The sequence below is a fragment of the Somniosus microcephalus genome, chromosome 3 (assembly GCF_052327205.1).
Source record: "Somniosus microcephalus isolate GS21.2 chromosome 3, FLI_Smic_1.0, whole genome shotgun sequence".
Taxonomy (NCBI): Eukaryota; Metazoa; Chordata; class Chondrichthyes; order Squaliformes; family Somniosidae; genus Somniosus; species Somniosus microcephalus.
In genome coordinates this window covers 356,007,476-356,027,639 of record NC_140989.1, presented here as the reverse complement: position 1 = coordinate 356,027,639, position 20,164 = coordinate 356,007,476, and the positions used below count along the sequence as shown (strand labels likewise).

Sequence of the window (20,164 nt, the reverse complement as noted above, 5' to 3'; positions counted from 1 at the left end):
GTTTCTGAGCTTTTGTTTGTACTCCTCATTTAGAATTTTTTTTCTAAAGATCAGACGTTTCAACTAGAGGTGGTGGTGGTAGAGAGGGAGAGAGACGGAGATCCTGAGGTGAAGTATAATGGGTGTGTGAGATTTTTGTACTCGTCCACATGAAGTGAAACCACCCAGCTGTAAATTATACATTTGGTCCTGCCAAAACTTGGGTTGTGTTTGGAGAAAGCATTTACGTTTCATTGCCTTTAAGGCATTGCAGAATGCAAAGTGCTGGATACACTTTTGGGAAGTACTGTGTGTGGTAGTTGTTGGGCTGTTTTAATGTGATGTGTCTGTACTTTGTGCTGGTAGATTTTTTTTTTTTAAACGCCAGGCGTATGTAATCGGAGTTATTTTTAAGATGGGAGAGAGAAGACATGCAGTGAAAATGAGAAGTGCAGAGAATCTGGTAGTGAAGAGAAAGGCTGACAAAATGGGTGGTCTAAGAGGACTGACCAATTCCATCCTATAAGCATAGGTTTTGAAACTGGAGTCCCTGGAGTGAATGGGATCGGAAAGTCATCAGATTTCTGTCCCATCTGTCAGTAATTTTCTTTTTTTCTGTACTTGACTTGGAAGCTTATTATTTCTGCTAATCTATACTAATAAAAACTATGAAAGAGCTGTTTACTTTGGGTAGCTGACAATGTCTTTTTGGAAATAATGATGTCGATGGCATGTCGAAAATGAAAGGAGTTTCTCGTAACTGTCAGCCTTTGCAGGGTGTCAGTTACTTGCAGGGTGTCAGTTACTTTCAGGGAGTTCCCAGGATGGTCAGTAGTTGCAGGGGGTCCTGGCACATAAACATTTGGAGTCCCTTCTATTGAGATTATTGCTGGATCTAAGCACAGACAGAAGGCAGCAAAAAGAGGGAGGCACACCAGATAATCAGTATTTCAGTAAAGCATAATGGACGTGTGCGATTTTTGTACAGGTAGACTACCTTTTATCCGAACTTCCGAAAACCGAAACCCTCTAAAAACCAAAGGTTTTTTCGTTCAGCGTAAGTCATGCGCACGACATGACCAGAGTGGCGCACGACCCCGACCCCCGCCGCCGACCCACCCCCGACAAATTTCCCAGTCTTATAAAATACCATCCGAAATTTTCCGAAAACCGAAACACGGCTGGTCCCGAGGTTTTCGGATAAAGGATAGTCTACCTGTACTTGTCCACTTGAATTGAAAACCTCCAACTACCCAATTATAGATTTTGTCCGTCCAAATTTTGGTTGTGTCTGGTGAGATCATTTTGAGTTGGATTACACTTGGTGATTGCAGTCCTGTCACTGGTGAGCAGTTTCAAATAATGGGTTAAGAGTATTGCACAATGTTAAAGCATTGGCTCAAACATACCTTTTCCCTCTAAAACATATTGGTGGTATCATTTAAGTTACATTTATACAGGGGCTTTAATGTAGCAAAACGTTCCAAATGTTTCACAGACAGATGTGGATGAGTTTGTGAAGTTGACTGAAAGCAAGCTCAGAGACAGGGTTTGAGGAGTTAATACAAAGTAGCCTGGTGACAGCATTGTCATACAAGAGCAAGTATACAATCATTTCTCTGTTAAGTCAGTTCCCGTTAGATATTGGATAAAACAGAAATAAAATAGTTTAGCCTTTTTTTGGAATAACTTTGAGGAGTACATGATAATTTGTTGAAGAATCCCATTCAGCTCATTTGATCTCCTCACTCGCAGAATGCAAACTGTACCATAGAAACATAGAAGATAGGAGCAGGAGTAGGCCATTCGCCCCTCGAGCCTGCTCCGCCATTCAATGCGATCATGGCTGATCATCCAAACTCAGTACCCTGTCCCTGCCTTCTCCCCATATCCCTTGATCCCTTTAGCTTTAAGAAACATATCCAACTCCTTCTTGAATATATTTAATGAATTGGCCTCAACTGCCTTCTGTGGTAGAGAATTCCACAGGTTCACCACTCTCTGGGTGAAGAAATTCCTCATCTCTGTCCTAAATGGCTTACCCCTTATCCTTAGACTGTGACCCCTGGTTCTGGACTCCCCGACCATCGGGAACATCCTTCCTGCATCTAGTCTGTCTAGTCCTGTCAGAATTTTATAAGTTAAAACTCTTTATTAAATCTCATTTCAACCTTCTCTGCTCCAGTGGAAATAGTCCCAGTATCTCAAGTTTCTCCTCATGACTATAATTTCCCACCTCTTGCATCACCTTGGTGACTCTACACTGTACACACTCTGGCTATAATACAATGTCATTTCTACAAAGGGACGCTCACAAATTGCACACAGTACTCTAACTGTGACCTAACCAATGTTTAGCTTTTTTTTTACTCTTGTACCCTAAGCCACTATTTATAAAACACAAACTGTTATTGGCTTGAGCTACAGTTCTATCTGGCCACACTTGCACTTTCAGGACATTAGATATTTAAACCCCCAAGTCTCTGTTCTTGCACACCCTGCAGTATCTTTCAGTTGAGAGTATACTCCCATTCCTGTTTTTTCTTCCCAAAGCACACTACCACATGCTTATCCACCTTAAATTGCATCTGCCACCAGCCTGCCCGTTCCACGAACCTGTATGTCTTCCTGAAGTCTTTTAGTCATCCTTACTGTTTACTAAACCTCGTCAGCAAATTGAGCAACGATTTTTTTTATATACAAGTAAAATATTCTGCTATAAAACAAAGGCTCAAATTTGGCAAACAAAATGAACGTTAAACAGTAGAAACCAGAAACCCTAGTTGTCTCTCACTTGATCATGTCTCCTCTAGTTATTAGTGGTAGGGTTATACAGCTTTAAATGAAAGATTAAGAACTGTTTCGTGTAAACAGGAGAATATGATAAAATCCACACAATGTAGACAAGTACACCCCCGGTTACCTGGCAACCTGCTTTGTATCTGCACTTTGACTGTCCCATGACTGTCTACCATTTGATCAGCACCTGAAGTGTCCATGTCTTTATCCAAATCATCTCCCGAGTTGGGCCTATAAAGCTTATGTAGCAAACTCCTCTCTCGTTGCCAGCCTTTAGTTGATGCACGATTCTTCACTTCCTCATGCACCAGCAGCTCTGCCTCCGTCCGCTCTTCCGTCAACAGCTTCGAGTTGGTCTCGGCATCAGCCTTGTCGCTCCCAGCACATGAATCACACGACTGAAATTCATTATCTGACAGGTTTTCTTCTTCCATGTGCTCTTCCATGGTTACATACAAGGGATCTTCAATCTGTTCCATAACTTGTTCCTTCAACTCCTCGTGAAGTTGATCCATCAAACAGCGCAGAAACTCTTGGGCGTCCTGTTGAGAATGTAAGAAAACTACTAGGCACTTGGTCTGAGTATTAAACAAGGCTTTAATCAACTGATTCACAACATGGAGATCTAGTTGTGTCCTTCACTAGTTCCTGTTAAAGAATGTCCTGAGCAAGCTGGGCCCATGCCCGAGTATTTATACTCTCCCTGGACAGCGCCACCAGCAGACCGCCCAGTATTATTTCATAAGTCATTTCCACATGAATGACAAGATTCATGTCACCATCTTTCTATTTTACAGCTTCGAGCTGTTTCTTAAGTGAGCGCACCATCTTAAATGAGAGCATCGGAACAACAGCAACTTGTATTTATATAGTGCCGTTAACGTAGTAAAACGTCCCAAGGTGTTTCACAGGAGCGTTAAAACAAAATTTGACACCGAGCCACATAAAGAGATATTCGGGCAGATGACTTTGCCAAAGAGGTAGGTTTTAAGGAGCGTCTTAAAGGAGAGAGCGGTAGAGAGGCGGAGAGGCTTAGGGAGGGAATGCTCGAGGCCAGAATTGAAGGACCGCAGATATCTTGGAGGCAATGTTCCCTTTAATTTTTTTGGGGTGCGCAGCCCCTTCAAAATACAGCGTATGCATGGTTTTTCCCATTTAAAAGTCATGAAACGGCTGCATGGGAGCTGCAGAGCACCGTGTGGCTGCACAGCTTAAAGGGAACATTGGTTGTAGGCAATATTCCCTTTCATTTTTTTGGGACCATGCGGTTTTTCCATGTAAAAGCCGGTGAGCCGCCTGTGCAGGACCTCCAGAGCGCTGGGCAGCTTAAAGGGAACATTGGTTGTAGGGCTGGAGGAGATTACAGAGATAGGGAACACCCAATCTATCCCACTTGTGAGAAAGAGTGATATCTCTTCTGTTAGACCCGTTTACATTCCTGTTCCCCTCGAACCATATGTCTGCCGGTACTCTCTGACGCCATCCTATTTTTTTGTTCTCCACTCTCCCACCATCGGTCACTATGCCTCCATGCTCTGGAGCTCCCTCCTTAGCTTCTAGGCCTCCCCTCAAAACTCCTGGAGATATTCCCCTTCGATGCTTTAGCTTCCTCGCCCTCTCTCCCTCCTGCTCGCTATCTACTCGCTATCCAATGCACTCAGGCCTGTGCATGAGGCGTGCTGCAGAAATGTGCGTTGTTCAAGAATGGTGCGATTCATTGCAGTGCTGTGCTTTGATTCACACTTCATCATGTTACTTTGTTCATAACCAAGATGCAGACACTTGTTAATGCAAAATGAGGTGTTAATTTTATTTTGAAAACTGTTAATTTTATGACATTTTGAAAAAGGAAGAGGAGGATGATGTGGTTGTACGCCCGCTGTGTTCTGATGTAAATAATTGTTTTAGAAAAAATGAGAATGCTATTCAACTAAAGACCGGGAAAGAGCTAAATGAAGCTCTCCAAACCTCGTTCAACAGTTACTCTTGTGATACAACAGTTCTTTACATCAACTAGTCATCAAAGTTTTCCTATATTTCCCAGCGAATCCCCTTACACAGAATGGCAACATTGCTGCAGCTCTGTAAACCAGTCAGCCCTATTGTTTTCCGGTTGGTTTTCTATGTTTAGTTGGGAGGAGTAGTAAATCATTGATTTCTCAATGTTTTCCCACCCAAGCATTCCATCGGGAGATGGCTGCAACACCCGCCACAATGCAAACGGAGAGAGACGGGAAGGGCAAATCTGAGGACTCCATCGTGCCTCGTGGAACAATGAAGCATGGGGGCACTGTGCCCTTGAGTATGGCAGGCAGGGTAACCCAAAATAGGACTCTGGGTGGCAGCGGGTCTTTGTCGTTGCAAGAAGCCCTCCCATTTTTTGTAATTTAATGTTATTTTTAAAAGATTCGTGCCCATCTCTTCAGCTCACTCAAATAGTTCTTGCAAAAAATTGTTATCGAAACAGGCAGTTTGAAAGAAAGAAAAGAGAGACTTGCATTTTATAGCGCCTTTCACTTTCTCAGGACATCCCAAAGGGCTTTACAACCAATGAAGTACTTTTTGAAGTTTAGTCACTGTTGTAATGTAGGCAACGCAGCAGCCAAGGCCCCACAACGACCAGATAATCTGTTTTAGCGATGTTAGTTGAGGGATAAATATTGGCCAGGTGATCTCCCTTGCTCCTCTCGAAATAGTGTTTTGGGATCTTTTCCGTCCACCTGAGCTTTGGTTTAACGCCTCATCCAAAAAGACGGCACCTCCCAAAGTGCAGTGCTCCCTCAGTACGGCCCTGGACTGTCAACCTAGATTGTGTGCTCGAGTCTCTGGGACTCGAACCCATGACCTTCTGACTCGAGGCGAGAGTGCTACCATTGAGCCCTGGCTGACACCGTGTTTAATAGTTGTTCTCTGAAGTAAAGCTGGGGGAAGATACTGATTTTAACCACTTTTGTGTTATGTTTGGCTGCCACATAACACTGGTCTTTCTGAAGATGGCAGCTCCCTCAATGTACAACTGCTGGATTTGTTTCTCAGGCTGGCAGAGAGGAAGGCCCATGCGTCACTGGATCTTCCTGGCTGCTGCCAGTCTTATCAGGGCTAGCAAACCCGCAGGTGCCACTGCAGCAGCCTTTTATGGTGGTTGACATTGTGAAGCTTAGTCACAACATCACTGCTCTGCACATGTGCTGGCTAAAATGTCCTAGCCAGCTCAGTGCAGGCGCCGAATATTGCAGTCCCACACTCACAAAGCACAGTTCACAGGTGAGGGGCTCAGTTACGTTGCTCTTCCAAAACCCAGGCTGCAATGTAATGGTAGCTTTTGAGACCTTCCTTCAATTGAGGACCATATGAATTTTGTATTTGTCAATTGAGGCTGAACCTACACTTAATTGCATGCATTTTCCCCTTCTTGATCCGGGGTACTGAAGTTGGTTAGGAACAGGAGTAGGCCATTCTGTCCCTCGAGCCTGTTCTGCCATTCCATTAGATCATGGCTGATCTCTAACTCAACCCCATTTACCTACCTTTGCTCCATATCCCTTGATACCCTGATCTAACAGACCTGTTTCTCCCACCCTTTACCCACAGCTGAAATCAGTTAATTTAGTACAGATCACTGACTGAACCCAAAATTCCACCCCTTTGTTTTGGGTCTATCCTTTCCCCCCGCCCCCCCCCTTTTTTCTCTCTCTCCCACATGGCAGCTGTCTCTCATCCTGCCAGTACACTTCACACCTAATCTGAGCTGTCTTTTGTCTTCGCTGACCTATTACCATCTCGTCTGGTTTTGAATACCTCTTAATGTCTCTTTACTTCTTTTGTTTTCTCCCAGCCCTGCCTTCGATCTATTTCATTTCCTTTCCAGTTTTGAAAAAGGGTTTCGACCCGAATCGTCGACTCTAATTTCTCTCCACGAATGTTGCCTGGCCTGCTGAGTTTTTCCAGCATTTTCTGTTGTTATTTCCAAAATATTCCTGGACTGAATGGCTTGGCTACTCCCTGGATATTCCCACTGACACATCGTAGCCTCCCTGGATATTCCCACTGACACATCGTAGCCTCTCTGGATAATCCCACTGACACATCGTAGCCTCTCTGGATATTCCCACTGACACATCGTAGCCTCTCTGGATATTCCCACTGACACATCGTAGCCTCTCTGGATAATCCCACTGACACATCGTAGCCTCTCTGGATAATCCCACTGACACATCGTAGCCTCCCTGGATATTCCCACTGACACATCGTAGCCTCTCTGGATATTCCCACTGACACATCGTAGCCTCTCTGGATATTCCCACTGGCACATCGTAGCCTCTCTGGATATTCCCACTGGCACATCGTAGGCTCTCTGGATATTCCCACTGACACATTGTAGCCTCTCTGGATATTCCCACTGGCACATCGTAGCCTCTCTGGATATTCCCACTGACACATTGTAGCCTCCCTGGATATTCCCACTGACACATCGTAGCCTCCCTGGATATTCCCACTGACACATCGTAGCCTCCCTGGATATTCCCACTGACACATCGTAGCCTTCCTGGATATTCCCACTGACACATCGTAGCCTCCCTGGATAATCCCACTGGGACATCGTAGCCTGTACAGATTTTCTTAATACAGCACTCTGCAGATATGAGATTATGTAGGGCCTAGATAGTGGATGGGAAGGACCTACTTCCCCTAGCAGAGAGGTCAATAACCAGGGGGCACAGATTTAAAGTAATTGGTAGAAGGATTAGAGGGGAGTTGAGGAGAACTTTTTTTTCACCCAGAGGAGGGTGGGGGTCTGGAACTCTCTGCCTGAAAGGGTGGTAGAGACAGAAACCCTCATCACATTTAAAAAGTACTCGGATATACACTTGAAGTGCCGTAACCTACAGGGCTACGGACCAAGAGCTGGAAAGTGGGATTAGGCCGGATAGCTGTTTTTCGGCCGGCACGGACACGATGTGTCAAATGGCCTGCTTCTGTGCCGTAAATTTCTATGATTCTATGAGACAGCAGCACGTATGGTTCTAGTTTGTGCAGCACTGGTAACAGATTATTTGACAGCTTTTCATTCAGTGCAGCGCAAGTCCTATTTTGCACAACTGTATTGAATTTATGGTTTTTCTGACGCATGTTAGTGATTTTTATTGCCAAATTCAATTCTGTTTGTAGCACGGGAAGAAGTAAGCTGCTGTCTCCAATCACGCTTACTGAAATGAATAAGAGTGCCATTAAATTTTTTTAGCAAGCCACAGCAGAGTGTAGCAGGCAGCATGTTGAAGGAATATTTTGGGGCATTCGATCACTACAGTTATTACTGTGACGCGTTCGTTTCTTCCAGCGTGCTGTTATTTTCAGACCAATAAGCCACAGTTGGCAGACCAGAGTTCTACTGCTAGCTGCGCAATGTGACAATGGACCTATGACGTGCCGTTCGCCACTCCTGACCACTTACATTTTTTTATGTGGTAGGAGGGCGGACTCTCTGTTAAAACTTATTTTGTGAAATTAATAAATATTAAGAAGTAGAAATAAAAAGAAGGATCTATGAAATAAGAACAGAAAATGCTGGACATACACAGCAGATTCGTCGGTACTTAAAATTATTTAAACTTCTTCACCTTGTGTTCAAACCCCACATGGCCTCTCCTCTCGCTATCTCTGTAACCTTCTCTAGCCCTGTAATCCTCTCCTCCAAAATTTCTGCGCTCCTTCAATTCTGGCCTCTTGCACATCCCCCATTTCCTTCGCCCCACCATTGCAGGCTATGCCTTCAGCTACCAAAGCCCTAAGCTCTGAAATTCCCTCCCTAAACCACTCCGCCTCTCCACCTCTCTCCTACTTTAAGGCGCTCCTTAAAACCTACCTCTTTCCTTGTCCTAATATCTTCTTAAATAGTTCAGTGTCAAATTTTGTCTGTTAACGCTCCTGTGAAGCGCCTTGGGACATTTTACTTCGTTAAAGGTGCTATATAAATGCAAATTGTTGTTGTTGTACTCTAAAAGAGCAAAGAATGGTTAATTTTTTGGTTGCAGAGCTGTCATCGCTGTATATTTCCAGCATTTTTTTTTTTTTGCTGCTTCAAGTTTTTAAAACAATTCCCCGAGTGTGGCAATCATCTGCCTGGGAACTTTTTAAACTTTGCTTCACAGTTGACTGTAGTTATACTGCACCTGGTGTGAAGTCCAAGCCATGTCAGACTATTGACACGAGGTGGTCTTAAAATCCTTGGCTTGAGTGTACTCGGGCCCTGGATACAGTCTCAACTCCCAAGTTATACTGCTGATCTTTGCATCTATGGGCATTCAACACCACTCTGCAGTTCTGTGAAAGCTGTACTACAACAACATAACAAGTGCATCAGGCAATCATAATCCCAGGAATGTTTATAACTTTATGGCATAAGTAAGTTTTCCTATGCACCAAAACTGTGGAGTAATGAAGTGTTTAAATCTTATGATGAAGCAAATTGAATTACTTGCTGTGTAAAGGGTGATTGGTTACAGCAATAAAATCAATTAAAAAATTGCAAAATAATTCTGAGGCCACTTGTGCTATAGAAAAGGTGTTCTCATTGCTTCTGTATTTATGTCGGACAATTAAATAACATCTTCGATCAAAGATTGTGAGCGAATACTGTTTGATACAGTGGACTCGGTGCTTTTCAGGTGCTTGCTCATGTGTTTCTACTTTAGTTGAGAAAATACTGAGGAGCTTGGTATTTGCGGACTGTCTTCATGGGAGTCATTTGTTTATCCCTTTTACAGGCTTTCTCCAGATTTTCTTTGTATATCATAGTCTTGTACTGTTGTCATCCATATTGACTGGCAACCATTGAATACATTGCCATGCACAACTACTTGAGAACGTAGCAACACATCCTTGTAGTCTTGTATGTTTGACGTGGAGCATGGTGATGACATGTCACAGTAGAGGAGGCGGTAGTACAGAAATTGGATAGGATAAAAATATATAAAGAGGCACTTAAAAGGTTGGCAACGCTCAAAGTAGAAAAGTCACCCGGTCTAGATGGGATGCACCCTAGGATGCTGAGGGAAGTAAGGGTGGCCACAATCTTTCAATCTTCCTTGGATATGGGAGCGGTGGACTGGAGGATTGCAAATGTTACACCCCTGTTCAAAAAAGGGGACGGGTAAACCCGGCAACCATAGGCCAGCCAGCCTAATGTCGGTGGTGGGGTACCATTTAGAGACAATAATCTGAGACAAAATTAATTTTCATTTGGAAAAATATGGATTAATAAATGACAGCCAGCACAGATTTGTTAAAGGGAAATAGTGTTTGATTAACATGATTCTGGTTGATGATGTATATTTGAGCTTTCAAAAGGCGTTTGATAAAGTACCACATAATAGACTTGTTAGCGAAATTGAAGCCCATGGGATTAAAGGGGTAGTGGCAGCGTGGATACAAAATTGGCTAAGAGACAGAAGGCAGAGAATAGTGGTGAACGGTTGTTTTTCAGACTGGAGGGAGGTATACAGTGGTGTCCCCCAGGGATCGGAATGAGGGCCACTGCTTTTTTTGATGTATATTAATTACCTGGACTTGGGTATACAGGGCATCATTTCAAAGTTTGCAGATGACACATAACTCAGAAATGTAGTAAACAGTGAGGAGGATACCAACAGACTTCAGGAGGACACAGACAGACTGGTGAAATGGGCAGACGCAGAGAAGTGTGAAATTATGCATTTTGGTAGTAAGAATGAGGAGGCAATCTAGACCGAATGGTATAATTTTAAAGGGGGTGCAGGAACAGAGAGATCTGGGTGTGTACGTAAACAAATCTTTGAAAGTGACAGGACAAATTGAGGAGGCTGTTTAAAAAAAAGCATACGGAATCCTTTGCTTTATAAACAGAGGCTTAGAATAAAATAGCAAGGAAGTTATGCTAAGCCTTTATAAATCATTGGTTAGGCCCCAGCTGGAGTATTGTGTTCAGTTGTGGGCACCGCACTTTAGGAAGGATGTCAAGGCCGTGGAGAGGATGCAGAGTGGATTTACTAAAATAGTACCAGAGATACGGGACTTCAGTTACATGGAGAGACTAGAGAAGCTGGGGTTGTTCTCCTTGGAGCAGAGAAGGTTAAGGGGAAATTTATTGAGGTGTTCAAAATCATGAAGGGTTTTGATAGAGTAAATAAGGAGGAACTGTTGCCAGTGGCAGTACGGTTGGTAACCAGAGGATACAAATTTAAGGTACTTGCTAAAAGAACCAGAGGCGAGATGAGAATTTTTTTTACGCAGCGAGTTGTGATCTGGAGTGCACCGCCCGAGGGAATGATGGAAGCAGATTCAATAGTAACTTTCAAAAGGGAATTGGATAAATACTTGAAAAGGAAAAAAATTGCTGGGTTATGAGGAAAGGGCAGGGGAGTGGGATTAGTTGGATAGCTCTTTCAAAGATCTGGCACAGACATGATGGGTAGAATGGCCTCATTGTATGCTTCTATCTGATTATCCAGCAGTTAATAAACATTTGTTTCTTTGGTGAGTGCCCACATAAACCTTTCATTTAAAGATAAATGGGAAAGGCCGAAGTGGAATAAATAGAACATGGAAACTTTATCGCTTTAAGTTGAAGGTGGACGTATAAGTCTTTAGACTGCACCACTAACATACAAACATACACAAAGGAAAAGACCAGCTGGTCCATCTAGCCTGTCCCATACAGTCATGTTGCAACTCCGCATCATGAATCCCCAATGCTCCCACCGCCAACAGCAACAATTTGTATTTACATAGCGCCTTTAACATAGTAAAACGTCCCAAGGTGTTTCACAGGAGTATTATAAGACAAAAAGTTTGACACCGAGCCACATAAGGAGGTATTGGGGCAGATCAACGAGGTAGGTTTTAAGGAGTGTCTTAAAGGAAGAAAGAGGTTTAGAGAGGTGGAGCAGTTTAGGGAGGGAATTCCAGAGCTTAGGGCCTCGGCAGCTGAAGGCACGGCCTCTAACATTGGAGCAATGAAAGTTGGGGATGCGCAAGAGGCTAGAATTGGAGGAGTGCCGATATCTGAGGGTTGTAGGGCTAGAGGAGATTGCAGAGATCGGGAAGGGTGAGGCCATGGGGGTATTTGAAAAGGATGAGAATTTTAAAATCGAGGCGTTGCTTAACCGGGAGCCACTGTAGGTCAGCGAGCACAGGGGTGATGGGTGAACGGGACTTGGTGTGAGTTAGGATACGGGCAGCCGAGTTTTGATGACCTTAAGTTTATGGAGGATGGGAGGCCGGCCAGGAGTGCGTTGGAATAGTCAAGTCACAAGGTAACAAATGCATGGATGAGGGTTCAGCAGTAGATGAACTGAGGCAGGGGCGGAGTCGGGCGATGTTGTGGAGGTGGAAATAAGCTGGGTGATGGCATGGATATGTGGTCGGCAATTTTCTCTAATTTTTTTTGGGCCCGCGCAACCCCTTTAACAGGTTGCGCTGACCATTCAGAATTCCACACATGCATGGTTTTTCTATTTAAAAGCTGACTCACCGCTACGCGGGACAGGCAGAGCACTTAAAGGAAACGTTGGTGGCCAGAAGCTCATCTCGGGGTCAAATACAACAGCAAGGTTTCGAACAGTCTGGTTCAGGTTCAGGAAGTTGCCAGGGAGAGGGATGGAGTCGGTGGTGGGGACTGAAGACAATTGCTTCGGTCTTCCCAATAATTAGTTGGAGGAAATTTCTGCTCATCCAGTACTGGATGTAAGACAAGCAGTCTGACCATTTAGAGCTAGTGGAGGGGTCGAGAGAGGTGGTGGTGAGGTAGAGCTGGGTGTCGTTAGTGTACATGTGGAAACTGACACTGTGTTTTCGGATGATGTCGCCAAGGGGCAGCTTGCAGATGAGAAATAGGAGGGGGCCAAGGAACACCAGAGGTAACGGAGCGGGAAGAGAAGCCACTGCAGGTGATTCTCTGGCTACAACTGGACAGATAAGAATGGAACTAGGCGAGTGCAGTCCCACCCAGCTGGACGACGGTGGAGAGGCGTTGGAGGAGGATGGTGTGGTCAACCGTGTCAAAGGCTGCCGAAAGGTCGAGTAGAATGAGGAGGGATAGTTTACCACGATCACAATCCCATAGGATGTCACTGGCAGCCATGTACTCCCTTGGGAGAGGCAAAAAAAAACCCACAGAAATAACCATATGTATCATATAGCAAAATACCGCGGATGCTGGAAATCCGAAATAACAACAGAAAACGCTGGAAAAACTCAGCAGGCCAGGCAGCATCGGTGGAGAGAGAAACAGAGTCAATGTTTCAGGTCGAAGACCTTTCGTCAGGACTGGAAAAAAGCAGGAAAGGGAATAGATTTTAAAACAAGTTTAGGGGCTGGGAAAAGGGGAGGGGATGAAAGAACAAAAGGGAAGGTCAGTGATAGGATAGAAAGCAGGAGAGATTAAGAGACATTGCGAGATATTCAAGGCAGGAGGAGATGGTAATGGGACAGGTTAAGGAACAAAGGATGGCTCTAGATGAAGTGTGAATTGCGCTGGCAGAATGAAGGACCGCTGCCCTGTGGGAGGGAAGAAAAAAGGCCAAACAAAAAGCGTGGATAAAAAATAAATAAATAAATAAAATAAAATAATTAAAAAAAAAAATATATATATATATGATAGGGGCCGAGGTTATGATCTGAAATTGTTGAACTTTATGTTGAGTCCAGAAGGCTGTAAAGTGCCTAATCGGAAGATGAGGTGCTGTTCCTCGAGTTTACGCTGAGCTTCCGTGGAACAATGCAAGAGGCCGCAGACGGTGAGGTCTGAGTGGGAATGGAGCGGTGAATTAACGTGACAGGCCACCATATGTATCATGTTAGCACACAGTTCTTTGTGGGTTACTTAGGAGCTTTTCAGTTTTGCTGGTCATTATTTCAATTATTTGCAGAATTTACTTGTGGAATTCCAACATTGTGTCTTAGACTTTGGTCCATATTTTATCCGTGCTGGTGCTCAGCATTTCTTTTGATTCGGATTGTTTTTTCTAGTGAGAACTATAGTTTTAATTAAAGCAGCTTAATGCCAAGCCTCACAGTTGACTTAATGTTTGCTTCTCAGCAATTGACAACTTATTGTATAACTGCCTAACGGCTTCAGGCTCTTTCTCCCCATCCCTACCCCGTCTGACCTCAGCCAGGTAAAGGTGCCCTTGGATTAAAAAGAAAGACTTGCATTTATATAGCACCTTTCACAACCTCAGGACATCCCAAAACATTTTACAGCCAATTAAGTAATTTTGAAGTGTAGTCACTGTAGTAATGCACGAAACACAACAGCCACTTTGCGCACAGCAAGCTCCCACAAACAAAAATGACATAAATGACCAGATCATCTGTTTTAGGTGTTGATTAAGGGATAAATGTTGGCCAGGACATTGGGAAAACTCCCCTGATCTTCAAATAGTGCCAGGGGATCTTTTACACCCACCTGAGAGGGCAGTCAGGGCCTCCATTTAACGTCTCATCTGAAAGACGGCACCTCCAACAGTGCTGCACTCCCTCAGTACTAGACTGAAGTGTCAGTGTAGATTTTATACTCGAGTCTCTATAGTGGGACTTGAATCCACAGCCTTCTGAGGCAAGAGTGCTACCCACTGAGCCACGATTGACACCTTAGAGAGGAAAAAAATCAGCCAAGCATAATCCATCGACCCCTGCTATAAATTGTGTGTATGTGTGTGAAAGTTGGTTAAGAATAGGTTCAGGCTCAGCTGTAGTAGCCCATGGTCAAGGAACCTGAGAACTTTCAAGGTCCACACACGAATAATGGCTACCTTGACAAGGTCCTGGAGGATGATTGGCAATCGTAGTGCAGCAAGGAATCAATGCCTTCAGAAGCAGCGAGAATTTCAGAGAGAGAAGAAACTAATAGTTTGAGGTATGCCCCATGCAGTGAATTACAGATCACAATTGCGCTTTTCTGGAACGTCACCTGCTAGAGGGCAGGGACTGCTCTGTAAGGAGGGAAGACTAATCTTGGAGAGCTACTGCTGGCTGTCTCTTCCCCCAAAAGATGTGGATGTTGGGACAATTGGAGCTTTCAAGATTGAGATTGATTTTTTGGGTAGGGATATGGAGCTACGGTGGGTAAATAGAGTTGAGGTACAGATCAGCCATGATCCAATTGGATGGTGGAGAAGGCTTGAGGGACTAAATGGCCTCCTCCTGTTACTATGTTGCTCAGCTTCCAGCGTTCCATTTTGCAGTGGCCTGGGAGCAGGTCTCCTGGATGCCATCTTGACTAGGATGTGGTGTGGGTCAATGGGAAGGCCTAGAAAGGGAAATGGGGAGAAAATGTTACACTTTTTTATTCGCCTACTCCAGCACTCCATGGTTTCCAGTCTGCATGAGTAATTGTGTCATAAGAACATAAGAAATAGGAGCAGGAATAGGCCACTTGGCCCCTCGAGCCTGCTCCACCATTCAATAAGATCGTGGCTGATCTTGGGCTCAAAGCCACTTCCCCGCCAGCTCCCCATAACCCTTCACTCCCTTATCTTGCAAAAAGCTGTCTCTCTCCACCTTAAATGTATTTAATGACCCAGCCTCCATGGCTCTCTGGGGCAGAGATTTCCACAGATTTATGACCCTCAGAAGAAATTCCTCCTCATCTCAGTTCTAAAAGGGTGACCCTTTATTCTAAAACTGTGCCCCCGTGTTCTAGATTTCCCCACGAGGGGAAACATCCTCTCTGCATCTACCCTGTCGAGCCCCCTCAGTATCTTATATGTTTCAATAAGATCACCTCTCATTCTTCTAAATTCCAATGAGTATAGGCCCAACCTGCTCAACCTTTCCTCATAAGTCAACCTCCTCATCTCTGGAATTAACCCAGTGAATCGTCTCTGAACTGCCTCCAATGCAAGTATATCCTTCCTTAAATAAGGAGACCAAAACTGTACGCAGTACTCCAGGTGTGGTCTCACCAATACCCTGTACAGGACTAATCAAGAAGGTGCTAGATATATTTCTTAAGGCTAAAGGGATCAAGGGATATGGGGAGAAAGCAGGAACAGGGTACTGAATTTGGATGATCAGCCATGATCTCATTAAATGGCGGAGCAGGCTCGAGGGGCCGAATGGCCTACTCCTGCTCCTATCTTCTATGTTTCTGTGACTTACCTGCTTTTATACTCCAACCCCTTTTGAAATAAAGGCCAACATTCCATTTGCCTTTTTGATTACTTGCTGTACCTGCATGCTAACTTTTTGTGCTTCTTGCACAAGGACCCCCAGGTCCCTCTGAACTGTATCAGTCGTTGAAGCTTCACCAATCATTCCCACATCATCATGTTCTTCTTTGCCTTCCTCTTGATCTATTTCCAGTGACCATTTGAGCAACTTTCCTTGGAACCCGAGTAATATGCCCAGAGTATGTCCACAAATCAGAATCAGTCTCACTACTTCCCTTGCTTGCGCTGATTAAAGGACATCTGATTAGTCGTTCTTCTTGTCCAACTAATTTTCAGCATCTCTATGTAAGCATAGCCAAAATGACTGCCCCCTTGTTCTTCAGCGTTCAAAGTCCAGCTTTCACATTTATGCAATCCATATATAAGACTCAAACATTTCACTTTTTGTCTCCAGTTTGATTTCGCAGCTGCACGGAAAAAACGACATGTTGGAACCATAGATGTTAACAGGACTGAAGGGGGCCGTTGTGTCGCATCGATCTGTGCCAGCTCTTTGCTAGATCAATCCAAAACGGATCCCACTGCCCTGCTGTCTCCCCATATCTGTATGCTCTACTGCTTCAAATGTTTATCTGCTCTTCCCTTAAAAAGTGCAATGATTGCTGCCTCAACGACTTCCTGTAGCAAAGCAGCCCATGCTCCAACGACTCTCTTGCAATTGCTGTCCTTCAATTGCAGGAGAAAATAATGAATAGCTGAAAACAGAATAGGGTAATACTATGCCACACATGGCAAAGTCAGACTGCAGCTGGATTATTTGTGTGCAATTTGTTTTGTTTTCTGCTTCTTGCTTAACTTTCTCTTTTTTTTGTATTCTCAAGGTTTTCTTCACTTGGTGCTCATGAGGGAATCATGATGGTGATATTTTAGGGATTTGCCATAGCATGGCTACTTTTCGCTCCCAGCGTGTTACAAGATCGTCAGTTGGCTCCAACGGTTTGGACGAAAACTTCTGCGGGCGAACCTTGAGGAATCGGAGCATAGTTCACCCCGACGATTCCTCCCCTTTGCCTCAGTTGAGATCGCGATCACCGAAAAAGAAGCAAGACGGCATACCGCAACAGAAGGGCACAAACGGCGGGAAGGTTACCGAATGCAAACAGCACAACGCTCGCGAGTCCTGGGCGAGCCCTCGAAAAAGGGGACTGTCGTGCTCCGAGAAGGACAACCACGAGAAAAAGACTTTGGACGTTTGCGACCCGATATTGCCCGCCTTTAAACGGGTAAAGCGATGCTCCCGCTCGGAGCCTGCAGACGGCCCGGAGGATGCGTCCTCGCCTGTTAAAAGTGAAAAGCCGTCGCTCGAGCGAAAGGGCTCGGCCGCAAACAATGACGGGGACTCGGCGCAGCTCAAGCGCGCTCGACGCTTTCTTTTACTGGATGACTGTGATAAAAGGGAGATCAAAAAGGTGAAAGACTTGGACGGTGGACGTGACGACTCGTCGCTGCTGAAAGAGATGTCCGCTCACCAGGCTGCCAATGGGATCAATGCAAAAGATGCTGCTGCTGCTCCGGCGTGTAGTGAGTGTGAACCTCTTCGTTTGAACAATAAACCAAAATGTGTTGATGTTGTTGATACGTGTGCATCCATTTTACCAACAGAAACTGAAAACGGCAATTCAGGTGGCCATTCGGTGCTGCTCAACGGCAGTAAGGTGGCCACCGTTTCAGAGCCCGACGTGCCTTCTACCGATTCGGAGTGGGAAGACTACAGGACAGTAAGTGACTGCCACTCTGTGTCGCAAACCAGTCAGTCACAACAACCTACCGCAGTTCTAGCAACTGAAAACCCAACGCAAATCAGGGAATCTGAGGAAGAAGTCGACGTTGTGGGGTATAATTCATCCCAGTCGAAGGAACAGTGTTTTGAGAATGCCAGTTGCAGTATCGATGCTGCTCAGGACGTTGAACCGATCTCAGGGGTGCCTGATTCTTCTGCAGTGCCGGACTCTGGACTAGGTCCCTTGCTTGAACCTCAAGAACATAGATATGCACTGAGAACTTCGCCCAGGAGGGCTGCGGTTAACAAGTGCAGCCCTCAAAAGATAAGCTCGCCCACCAGGGACAATGGGCAGGTGGAAGACAAATCTCCCAGTCTTAATGAATGTGAAAAGGCCGGAGGGGCAGTAGTGGCTGCAGACAGCGAGCACTGTGCGAAATTGGAGGAGGACGACTCTCTGGCTAAGAGAGAGCTGCCCCAGGACGGGGCTGGAGACTGTTTCAGTGGGAGTGTGCCCGACTCGCCTGCACAGCGGGGCCTGGACAGAGGGCACTTGCCCACAAGCCGGGAGAGTTGCAGCCAGCAATCTAGAGAAGAGGAGGAGGAAGAGCCTGATGTATACTACTTTGAATCAGATCATGTGGCACTGAAACACAACAAAGAGTATGTGTAACCATGGTAACCATGACATCTGAATTTTTTTTTGTTCTTTTTTTTAAAACAATGTCAGGTTTTGTCTAGTTTTGCAGTACATGCAGAGTGAAAATAGAATTACTCGTCAACCTGTCACTTAGAAACATAGAAAGATAGGAGCAGGAGTAGGCCATTCGGCCCCTTGCGCCTGCTCCGCCATTCAATGAGATCATGGCTGATCATCCAAATTCAGTACCCTGTTCCTGCCTTCTCCCCATATCCCTTGATCCCTTTAGCCTTAAGAAATATATCTAACTCCTTCTTGAATATATTTAATGAATTGGCCTCAACTGCCTTCTGTGGTAGAGAATTCCACAGGTTCACCACTCTCTGGGTGAAGAAATTCCTCCTCATCTCTGTCCTAAATGGCTTACCCCTTATCCTTAGACTGTGACCCCTGGTTCTGGACTCCCCCGCCATCGGGAACAGCCTTCCTGCATCTAGTCTGTCTAGTCCTGTTAGAATTTTATAAGTTTCAATGAGATCCCCTCTCATTCTTCTAAACTCCAGCGAGTATAAGCCCAATCGACCCAATCTCTCCTCATACGTCATTCCTGCCATCTCAGGTATCGGCCTGGTGAATCTTCGCTGCACTCCTTCCATGGCAAGAACAATTTCACAATCTATCTAAAATGAGCTGTCTCAAGTACATATTTGAGGAGCAAAATGTAGCTGGAGTGCTCTGTCGAGTGTTACCGATCGCTTGTGCTTATAGCGGGCGCATTGGTGTCACCGCAATTTGCCCACTATACGCGGTGACCGGTATAACCTGGCGGCTGAGATCCTGGAGGTGGTGGGCGATGTTCCTTGTAAGCTGCATTTTTGTTCTGCGCGGCCTTTTTCTTTAAATGCGCGGTCCCTTTAAATTTCTGCGCCTGTGCAGTATTTACAATGGAAAAGCCTGTGCGGGACCTTTCCCATTACCGCGCAGCTGCCCAGCTTAGAGGGAACCTTGGTGGTGGGGCAACGTAGCGTGGAGCAGAGTAGCTCCGTTGAGAGGAGCGTGAAGCACAGCCACATGTTAATTCCAAAGATGTCGAACCATTTAAAAGCTGAGAACGTGCCATTACAATGATTTACTGCAGCCAACCTTGTCTCTGTATCCGCCCTATGGAGTGTGCCTAAACGGAGAGACCGTAACCTTGACTATTATTATGCGGTCAGGATGTATTTATGGACATGGAGCCTACTGAAGGACAGTGTGAGACCTGTTTTTCTTGGTTTTAGTGTGACTACGTTTGTGTAACAAATGCCCTTTTATGCTAGTATATTCTTGGCTGGGATAATGAAGGTCCCCAGACTAATTAGTATGGACCTCAAAGTGTATAGTGGCATTGCAGTATTATTCCCTTCATCTGTATTTGAGGTAGATTCTTTTCCCTAAGCTCTGCTACATAATAAGGCATTAGTTTACAGAATTTGAGAGTTTGTTGGTAGAAAAGCGATGCTTCGAGTAAATGGATTGAAAAAGAAATTTGTAGTCACATTTTTAAAGTTCCAGCACCTCCGTAATGGGTGCTTTGAAATTATTTTTTTTACACAAAGCCATCTTGCCTTGGTAGCCAATACATTGAGGTTATTCATAGGTCCTTACTTCACTTGGCAATCAGCCAGCAATGTAGCAGATGCCTCGTAGTACCCTGATAATACAGATGCTGAACTAGAAAGACATCTACAGCGCCTTTCATGTCCAAAAGTGCTTTACAGACTATGAAGTACTTTTGAAGTGTAGTCACTGTTGTAATGTAGGAAACGTGGCAGCCAC

General features: G+C 44.9%; 1 protein-coding gene across 5 annotated transcripts in view; it reads left to right on the top strand.

The window, feature by feature from the left end:
- Positions 1-20,164, top strand: part of zzz3 (zinc finger, ZZ-type containing 3) — a 153,894-nt gene that overhangs the window by 50,656 nt on the left and 83,074 nt on the right. For 3 of the 5 annotated variants that reach the window (XM_085983453.1, XM_085983454.1, XM_085983455.1), the window contains one exon: positions 16,808-18,369. In XM_085983453.1, coding sequence (XP_085839579.1) covers positions 16,871-18,369 — 1,499 coding nt within the window. In that variant the 5' untranslated portion in view covers positions 16,808-16,870. Of the gene's footprint in view, positions 1-16,282; positions 16,698-16,807; positions 18,370-20,164 lie in introns of those variants that run through there. The other 2 variants (XM_085983457.1, XM_085983456.1) reach the window with 2 other exon arrangements.